Source organism: Prionailurus viverrinus, chromosome F1 (genome assembly GCF_022837055.1).
Source record: "Prionailurus viverrinus isolate Anna chromosome F1, UM_Priviv_1.0, whole genome shotgun sequence".
Lineage (NCBI taxonomy): Eukaryota > Metazoa > Chordata > Mammalia > Carnivora > Felidae > Prionailurus > Prionailurus viverrinus.
This window is the reverse complement of record NC_062577.1, coordinates 67,255,810-67,265,840: the sequence shown is the minus strand read 5'-3', so window position 1 is coordinate 67,265,840 and position 10,031 is coordinate 67,255,810. Positions and strand designations below refer to the sequence as shown.

The 10,031-nt window shown below is 47.5% G+C and overlaps 1 protein-coding gene across 1 annotated transcript; it reads left to right on the top strand.

Annotated features, from left to right (window-relative positions):
• Positions 1-5,974: 5,974 nt before the first annotated feature.
• Positions 5,975-8,867, top strand: S100A9 (S100 calcium binding protein A9). Its single transcript, XM_047839593.1, has 3 exons — positions 5,975-6,133; positions 6,512-6,677; positions 8,495-8,867. Exons 2-3 carry the CDS (start codon positions 6,528-6,530, stop codon positions 8,750-8,752), a joined length of 408 nt encoding a protein of 135 aa, XP_047695549.1. The 5' UTR covers positions 5,975-6,133; positions 6,512-6,527; the 3' UTR covers positions 8,753-8,867.
• The last annotated feature ends 1,164 nt before the right edge of the window (positions 8,868-10,031 follow it).

The following is a 10,031-nucleotide window of genomic DNA, read 5'->3' as shown; positions in this document are numbered from 1 at the left end:
GTAACCCTCCGTTTGCTATTTATGGTTAAGAATCTTGTTTCTGGTTGATTTTCTTTCATTCAATTATGTGAGGGGTCACATTGATTGATTTGAATTTCTGAAACATCCTTCCTTTGCAGGGAAAAAACCCTTCATCACGGCCAATGATCCTTTTAATGTGCTGCTGAATTTGGTTTGCCTGTACATTATTGGGAATTATTCATCTACATTCATCACGGGGATACTGGCCTACAGATTTCTGTTCAGGTAGTATCCTTCTCTGGCTTCCTACCAGGGTAATTCCATGACATTAGTTTGGTGGTGTTCATTCCTTTTGAATCAGTGAGATGACTGCTGTTAGTTCTTCTACAAACGTTTGGTCAAATTCACCAGTGAATCCATCTGGTCCTGGGCTTTTCTTCCCTGGGAGAACTTCGATTACTGATTCAATTTACTTGCATTGGTTATCTTCTTGTATTGATACAGTCTTACTTTAATGGGTCTGTGCAAACCTTCTACTTCTTCCTGGTACAGTCTTGGTAGGTTGTGTGTTTCTAAGAACCTATCCATTTCTTCTAGGCAGGCGGTTTGCTGGCATCTAATTTGGCCATGGTCGCCTCTTTGTCTCCTTTATGTTTCTTTGGTATAAGGCATAATGTCGTCTCTTTTATTTATAATTCTTTTGAATTGGGTCCTCTCTCTGTCTTAGCATAGTCTATGTATAGTCTTGACAAATTTGTTTCACTCTTCAGAAAACCTACTGTTGGTCTTCTTCATATTTTCTATTGATTTCATGTTCTCAGTTTCATTGGTTTTCACTCTCATATGGATTACTTTCTCCCTTTTGAGAAGATTGGACATAGATTGTTGTTTTTTTCTAGTTTTTTGAAGTTAAAGGTAGGTTGTTCATTTGAGTCCCACATCTGTACTCCACGTATGCAAATCCAGTGGCTCATCAGAGAACCTTCAATAGGTCTTTTCTGTCCTATTTCTCATTTTCAGAATTCTGGGAAATTAGAAAATTTATTTGAAGACACAATAGATGAAAACTTCCCTAATGCGTGGAAGGAGACAGATCCAGAAGCAGGAGGCACAAAGAACCCCCAATATATTCAACAGAAGTAGATCCACACCAAGTCATATAGTAATTAAAACCCAAAATGTCCTGATAAAGAAAAGTTTTCACAGCAGGAAAACAAAAGATGACATTTACCTACAAAGGAAACCCCATAAGGTTATCACTGGATGTTTTTCAGAAGAAACTTTTAAACTGTAAGTGACTAGCATGGTATGGACAAGGTGTTGAATGGAAAATATCTGCAGCCAAAGAGAGTCTATCCAGCAAACTATCATTCCAATGGGAAAAGAGATCAAGAGGTTCCCAAATAAATACTCAGCGAGCTCACAACCAACAAACCACCCCTGCAAGAAATGTTAAAGGGGACTCTTTAAGTGGAAAAGAAACACCTAAAGTGACCATATTAAAGTGCGAAATGCAAAAGCAATAAAAATGAGTATATCTGTAAAACATCAGTCAAGGTATTCACGATATGAAAGGTTTTGAAATAGGAACACTACATAGCTACAACATGGGGAGGAGAGGAGTAAAGAACCGGTTCAAACTTAAACAACTATCAACTTAATATAGACTTCTATATGCGGAAGTGGTTAGGTACAAACCTCATAATAACCACAAAACAAACACCACTAATACATATGCAGGGTATAAAGATAAGCAATTTCAACTGTGAAATTGTGATGAAACCCAGCAAACCAAAAAAAGAGAAAGAGAAGATAGGATCAGAAAAATTCAGAAACAACCAACATCAAGTAATAATAGGACAAGTACATGTCTATCAATTACTTTGAATGGTAACAGAATAAATGCTCAAATCAAAGGTACTAGGTGCCAGATAGGGGCAACTAGATGCCTCAATCGCTTGAAATTTCGACTCTTGATTTTGGCTTAGGCTATGATCCCAGGATCATGGGATTGAGCCCCAATTGAGCTCTGCACTGAGCATGGAACTTGGTGAGGATTCTTTCTCATTTTCATTCTCTCTCTCCCTCTTTCTCTCTTTGTCTCTCTCTTCCCCCATTCCCCCCACCCTACCCTCCCATGCCTGTGCTCTCTCTCTTCATAATAAAAAGCACTGGGTGATAGAATGAATACAATATAGGACCCATCTATTTCCTACCTACAAAAGACTAGTTAAGGAACAAAAGTATCAAAAGAAAACTGCAGGAGCCATACCTATATCAGACAAAATAAATTTAAAAATAAAACGGTAACAAGAGACAAAGAAGACACTATACTAATAAAAGGTACCATCCAGCAAAAAGATAGAACAATTGTAAACATATACGCGTTCAACCTGAGAGCATCCAAATACACAAAACAGTCTAAAACTAAAGTAAAGAATTGATAGTCATACAATCTTAGTAGGGCACTTTAACACCCCAATAACATCAATGGAGAGATCATTCCATCAGAAAATCAACAAGGAAGTAGTGACTTTGAATGATAGAGTAGACCAGATGGACTTAACCGATATATTTTAGACATTCCATCCTAAAACAGCACAATATACATTCTATTCATGTGCACATGGAACATACCCACACTCGACAAATTATTAGGTCATAAAACAAGCCAAAAAAAAATCAAACCGATCGACGTCATATCATGTGTCTTTTCAGACCACAATGCTATGAAAGTAGAAGACTACAACAAGAAAAAAAATCTGGAAGAGCCAGAAATACATGGAAGTTAAATAACATGCTACTAAACAATCAATGGCTCAACCAAGAAATCAAAGAAAAAATCCAAAATGACATGGAAACAAATGAAAATGAAAACACAGCAATCCAAATTTCTGTAAAGCAGGAAAACTGGTTCTAACAGGGAAGTTTATAGCAATACAGGTCTGCGTCAAGAAAAAAAAAAACTGAAGTAAACTCCATAACTTTATAAATATAAAAGCCAGACAAAGGACAATAAACAAAACCACCAAACAGCAGAATGAAGAAAATGATTAAAATCAGAAGAAATAAATGATATAGAGACTAACTATGCACCCATGAACCAAAAATGGATGAGGCAGTAAGTGAAATCCTACCACACAGAGAGAGGGCAGGGTGACAGTGTGAAACACTCCACAACGAAGCTGGAATGCGGCGAGGTGAGAACAACCTCCACTGCATGGAGACAGGGGCGACAAAATGAACGTAATCCCTCCCAGATGGAGGGCGGTGTCCATGCATGAACATCCTCCCGCTCCAAGTGGGAGTGCAAATACGACCTACTTCTTGCCATAGCACTAACCCTAACCCTAACCCTAACCCTAACCCTAACCCTAACCCCTAACCCTAACCCCTAACCCCTAACCCCTAACACTAACCCCTAACCCTAACCCCTAACCCCTAACCCTAACCCTAACCCTAACCCCTAACCCTAACCCCTAACCCCAAACCCCTAACCCTAACCCTAACCCTAACCCCTAACCCCTAACCCTAACCTGAATCCTAAGCCAAACCCTGAACTGGAACCCGAACCCAGAAACCTGAATCTTGAACCCAAACCCCGAACCCTGAACCCTGAACCCATACCCTGAACCTCAAACCCTAAACCTGAACCCAAAACCGAACGCGAACCTTGAATCCGAACCCAAAACCGAACCCAAACCCTAACTCTAACCCTGATAACCTGACCCAAACCCTAACCCTAACCCTTTTATAAGCAAGAGTTTTCACATAAAAATTCATATTCTCTGGGCCTTTGAGCGTGCTGACAGTACCTGGCCCCCTTTCCCACGTCAAGCTGACGCTGAGTACCACCATTCCTTCAAGTTAAGAGAAATCCCATTCACCAGTGTCCACTGTTCCCTGATGTCCTCAGCCAGAGCCCTCACGTTAGTTGGCACACATCGCATACTGGTGGTGCTGTTTTCTCAAGCCATCAGCTTCCAGTTCCTTCTTCCTGTGAGCTTGTGTCTGGGGCCACTGGTCCAGAGTGAAACGTGCTCTGGCAGAGTCGGCAGAGGGCGCTGTGGGAGCGCAAGGGAGAGGTGCCGCAGGCACCTTCAGGGTGTTGTCTGTACCTTCCTCCACTGGTGCAGAGGGGAGCAGGCCCAGTCAGCGCATGAATTCCTGGGATATACCTACACTGTTCATTCAGTCATGGGTGATTTACTCATTCATTCAAGCACACATTCAGCAAGTGGTTAGTAAATATTTGCTGTGTGTTTGGCACTGTGCCAGGCCCTGTCCTTAGCTTCCAAGAGTATAAAGTGTGTTTAGGAATTCAAGATATAAGATTATGTCCCCACCCTTTTATTTTGTCTCATTCACCAAGCTCCTACAACATCTAGCACTACTTTCTGGCACATAGTAGGTGTTCTACCCATACATGCATTAGTGAATGAAATGATAACTAATAAGAATGCCTCTCATTTACTGAGCTCTTCCACGTTTACATGTACTGTCTCCATTTTCAAGATAAGTTGTCATTTTCCTGTTTTAATGTTAAAGAAGTGAGGCACAGAGAGGTTATTTAAACTGCCTGAGTTCACATGGCCAGTCTGAACTCTTAGCCACAATTCCATGTGCCATCTCAGCAGTGTAAGGCAGGACATGCTCAGGGCCAAGGTGTAGCATATACAGGGGCTGCCTCGGACTTTCAGAAGGCTGAGCAGTCAAGATGGGTTGAGAAGGGAGGGAAGGCTTCATGAAGTCTGGACAGAGGGGAGACGCTGGACGGAGCATGAGGTTAAGGGACAGCATCCATACAAGTCCTCCAAAAGTGCTTCCTGGGTGGAGAGGGGAGGCTGTCAACAAGGACATGGTCCTTCAGCAAATGTGAGGTCTCCCATCTGCCAAGCCCTGGGCCGTGCACTCAGGAGGGTATGAACATGAAGAAGAGCCTGCCTTGAGGATCCACAGGCAATTGTCAGACAAGGCAAAATATGTACATAACTGAACTCCAGGGGAGGAAGTGTTGAGAGCTGGAAGTGGAGTGGGAGGGGAGCAGTTTGCCAGAGGAACAGTTGTTTCCAATTGGAAAGACCAGAGCAGGCTCCTGGACAAGGTGGCATCTGAACTGAGCCGTGAGGGGTTGGTAGGACTGCAACCTGTCATGGATGAAAGGCACTCAGGTGACAGCACCAAAGACAAAGACCTGACATGCATGTGGCAGGTGGCCCGTCTGTGACCCCAGGGTAAGAGGGTGGTGTGGGAGGGGAGGCTGATGGGGCACGACAAGCGCTTCTGGAGAGTTCCATGTGCTGCGCTAAGCAGCTCAGCTTTCTCCCCCGCAGGGCAGGGGAGGTTTGTAGCCAGGGAGGAACAGGTGTTGCCCAAGGAGAAGCTACATAAAAATATTTGTCTTATAGGTTGTAAGTTCCTAGAGGGCATGGCTCCCAGTTGGGAGCAAGATTTAGAACAGTAATGCTGAGGCCTCTAGAAACATGTTCACCCTGAGGATGTCTTGCTCAGATTGCAAGAGGGAAGTGTAATCATAATCACCCTTAACCAGGAACCAGGATATCTGGGCCCAGTTCCTCCTATGTCACCAACCAGGTTCCTCTCTGGGCATAGTTTCCTCATCTGCAATATGAAAGGGTGGAGCACCTCTAACGGCCCTCCTAACCCCAATTCATTCCCTATGAATCTAAGAACCCCGTGCCCACACCTCAGCCTCCAAGGAGTACTTATCACAGAGCCAGGCAGGCATGGGAAGGTTCAGCCACGCTTGCTGGGCAGCACACATGGGGAAGGCAGGGCCAGCAGCCACTGATTGACCCAACCGTAGCAGGAGTAGGGGAGAGTGAGGGCTGCCAGAGGAGAGGCAGCCTGCTGGCTTGTTCAAGTAGGGCAAGGGATTGGGGTGGAGGGGAAGTGAGCTACCCAAACAGCTTCCTCCCAAACCAGCTCCAGGCCCAGGGATGGGCATTTCACAAAAAGGCCCAAGAAGCTTTGTGAACATTTCCTGTCCCGCCCAAGCCCCTTTCCTGGCACTGACAGCCCAACTCAGGGTTACCACACTGCTCACCTGTGAAGCAATCTTCCCGCGAGAGCTGACTATCCGGCCAGGGGCTGCCTATAAATGTTGGACACACGGGGTGCTGTCAAACCCCGTTGTGTGGCTCCTTGGCAGGTAAGTGAGCCATCAGCTTCCACAGGCAGGAGCCTGCCTGCCAACTCTTTCTTTACTCCCCCCCCACCACCCATCTTCTTTCCGAGGCCTCCTCCTGGAAGCCCTCCTCGATTAATCAAAATTTCCTCACATTTTCTTGGCTCATATTCTGCTGGAGCTTCTTGTCCTCAACTGCACTGCTTTTTGGCATTTTCCAGATATTCTAAAACCATCCCTTCCATGTGTGGGGCAGCATCTTCTCTCAAATCACCTGGAGCCATTCTTTCTTTTACTTCTGTGTTTCCCCTTCTGTTCCTATGGGCAGCCTGTGGGAGGTGTCAGGAAAGCTCAGCAGCCTTTTCTTCTAAGCACCTGAACCCCTGCATCTCCACTTTGCAGACAAGAGTGCAGGAAGATGGCGGACCAGCTGTCACAGATGGAATGCAGCATTGAGACCATCATCAACATCTTCCACCAGTACTCTGTGCGGCTGGGGCACCCGGACCAACTCAACCAGAAAGAAATGAAACAGCTGGTGAAAAAAGAGCTGCCGAATTTCCTCAAGGTAGGCTGTGCTCCTCACGGGCCTGACGCAGCCTGGAGACAGTCTGGGCTAAGGATGGAGGATGGGGTGCAGTCTGCAATGGTCAAGGAGGAAAGTCTAGCTCCTTCAGCCCAGCCTCCCTGTCACCAGAGTTACTCCAAGTTAGACAGCAGACAGAGTCGAGCAAGACTGACTTACAGATGTGTGCTGTGTGCAGGGCCCTGTCCTGGGCAGAGTCACATAGTGGTGAACACACAGCAAAGATGTTGGCCAGTAAAGAGCACAGGAAAATCCAATGCCAGTAAGTCCCCCAAAGAAAATAAGAGAGCATGCTATGGGTGGCGTGGGCTGGGTGGGGAAAGCTGACTATTTGGGTGGACAGGAAGAGCCCCTCCAAGGAGGTGATTTGAGCTGACACCTGAACTGAGGAGGGAAGCAACTGAGGACGACCCTTGGCAGGGGCTGGGCAGACACCAAACCTCAGCTGTTGTCAGAATGCAAGGGCTGAGGGGCCTTTCTAACCTAAGCGTCCGTGGAAACACAGACACTACATGTAGGAAGCACCCAGTGAGCAGTGGCAGGCACAAAGCACTCAGTAACATGGTCATTTATTCCCTGATCTGAAAATAACAGGCAATTCTAGGAAAAAAGGATTAGTTCCACTTGATCTTTCAGTTTCTTTATAACATCGGGACTTGGGGTACAGAGACCTGGACCAAGAAGGGTGAAAAGCCTGAGTCCCAGACTCAGTTCTATTCCTAGAGCCAGTGGCAGCCTTCCCTGAAGCCTCGCCCCACTTCAGTAGTCAGTAGTGGGGATGCTGACACTGGGTCAAGGTGCATAAGACACTGGGAAAAAGGATGCCAGGTCAGGACAAAAAAGAAACAATATAGCCAAGAGTTCATGGGGTGAGGATCTCCTCAGTGTGACTCCTATGCCTGCCCCACCACCCACCTCCTTCGTACTCTGCCAGAAGCAGAGTGGTAGTCCAGGAGGAGAAGCTGGGACCCAGCCAAGCAGCTGCTCCAGAGTGAGTGCTTTGGCCGGGCATGGGAGAAGGACAGAAAGAGGGCTGTGTGGGAGCACTGCAGGAGTGGGAAGGGCCTGGGAACAGAGCTGGGCACCCACAGGGTCCCAGGAGGGTACTTGGCTAAGCTACCCCAGCCAGTGGGTGGGACCAAATGAAGCTCTCTTCTGCCCTGCCTGGACCCTCCCTTGCCCTGGCTACTTCATCGCACCCTGTGGGGTCAATGGAGAGCCAACACTGCCCTCTGTCCCCACCTTGCTTTCCTCAGGGGTTTCCCTACTATGCAGGTTAAAATGCAGATGCATGCCCCAAATGAGTGACCTAGAGAGGGAAGGGAGGTGAAAGGGGAGGGAGCAGGATGGACAGGTGGAGGGACAGGGCTCATTTCCACTCTGTGGCTCCCAACCCTCCTCAATCTGCAAAAACCAGCTGTCCTTTTCTAAGTCAGTTTCCTCAAGTCTTCCTCAAAGAAGAGACGAAGTCCACCTGCTAGACTTGTTATAAAGACCAATGAGGTGACATTTCTGTACATACTAATTGTGTGACCTCAAGCAAGTCACTTGACTTCAGTTCTTCTGTAAAATGGAGAGAATTGTAGTGCCCAGGTTGTATGCAGACTAAATCAGAACGTGTCCAAAGCGTGCTCAGCATCTGCTACCTTGTGGGCATCAGTCCATGGTCATTTTCAATTTTATAACTGAGGCCCAGGGGCCAGGCTTCCCTGTAGCTTTGCCTAGGGTCATTTGCTGAGCCCCCTGTCCCTAACACTGGCCACACCCAGCCCTGACTGCCATGTCTCCCCCACCCACAGAAGCAGAAGAAGAATGACAATGCCATAAACAAGATCATGGAGGACCTGGACACAAATGGAGACAAGGAGCTGGACTTCAATGAGTTCTCCATCCTGGTGGGCAGGCTGACGGTAGCCTCCCATGAGGAAATGCATAAGAATGCCCCTGAAGGAGAAGGCCACAGCCATGGGCCAGGCTTTGGGGAAGGTGGCCAGAGCCACTGCCATAGCCACAGTGGCCACGGCCATAGCCATGGTGGCCATGGCCACAGCCACTAATCAGGAGGCCAGAACACCCTTCCTCCACCCAACCAGGGTCACAGGGTGGCCATGCCAAACTGCCTTATCTTGGGGACTGGGAACAGGGAGCAAAATAAAGTCTTCCTCCAAGCCAGCGCTCTGCGTGCTTCTTCCAACTCCCCCTTCCCAACCTATCTTTCTGGGGGCCTGGGTGTTACAGCCTATCCTTCTGGGGCCCTGCCCCTTAACTGGGGCTCAACCCTTTCATTTGGTAATAACAGAGTGAGAACTCATGATAATGTGGGTCTGTTCTGAGCCCCTTGGGCTCACTGCCCTATTTCCTCACCTCTAACCTCAGGCCCCATGACTCAGTCCCAGTCACCCCACTCCAGCTCAAGACTTCCCTGTACTGCCTGTCAAATTGGCCCTTGTCTCCATAGAAAACAAAAGGGGGTATCCCTTCCCCTCAACATGCCAGCCACCCCCTACCCAGCCCTGTCTGCCTCCTTCCCCCAGTACTGTCCAACATCTTCCACAACCATCTGTCTCCTAAGAGAAATTTATTTCTCTGGAAGTTGTCCAGAGGTGTACCTAAGAGCCATATCTGGGGAGGAATACTGTATTGGGTGTATTTACCCACAAATTAGGTTTTGAATCAATCCATGGGAGCAAATCAGTGTCTCTTCATAGACCTAGCATCCTCATCATGGATGGACACTGAGGCAGGTGCAGGCATGGATGAGAGTAGGGGAGTCTGGCCCCGTGCCCACCCAGTCCCAAAAGGATGGAGAGAGGGAACTCCTGCCTGCTTATTGGAAGAATGAGTTCCAATCATGGCCCTGCAGCTATAAGGCTTAACCACCACCATGAGGAAGCTGGACTCTGGATCCAGGGAGCCAATTGGGCCTGAGGATTTTGATTCTATGCCTTAAGGCTCCCTTTGGTGACTGAGGCTCCTGCAGTCCCTGGTCAGTGGCTGAGAGTCCAGCCTAACAGGGCATTTGTTTCCAGACACAAATACAGCAGCCGGGCTTGGCTAGCAGCTTCCCCACGAAGCAGCCTCCATGCCCAACCTCTCATTTCAGAGACTTCCAGATGACTCCTCTGACACCTGTGGCCTCAGTGCTTCACCATAAAGTCCCTTTCCCAGGTTACCACCAGGCTGGGGTTGGCCTTCTGAAAACCAGAGCCCATATCAGGGTGTGTGCCTGCCCTGTCCTTCCAGCAGAGAGAATACTCAGAGATCTAGGATTTGGAGAGCTGGAAAGAGATCAGCAGCCATCTATCTCCAAAAATGAAAGGAGTGAGACAGAGAGTG

Excerpts from the sequence above, each read along its gene's own strand:
- S100A9 (XM_047839593.1), top strand. The coding sequence starts at position 6,528 with ATGGCGGACCAGCTGTCACAGATGGAATGCAGCATTGAGACCATCATC. Across the intron at positions 6,678-8,494 it reads AGCTGCCGAATTTCCTCAAG|AAGCAGAAGAAGAATGACAA; the intron begins GTAGGCTGTGCT and ends CCCCACCCACAG.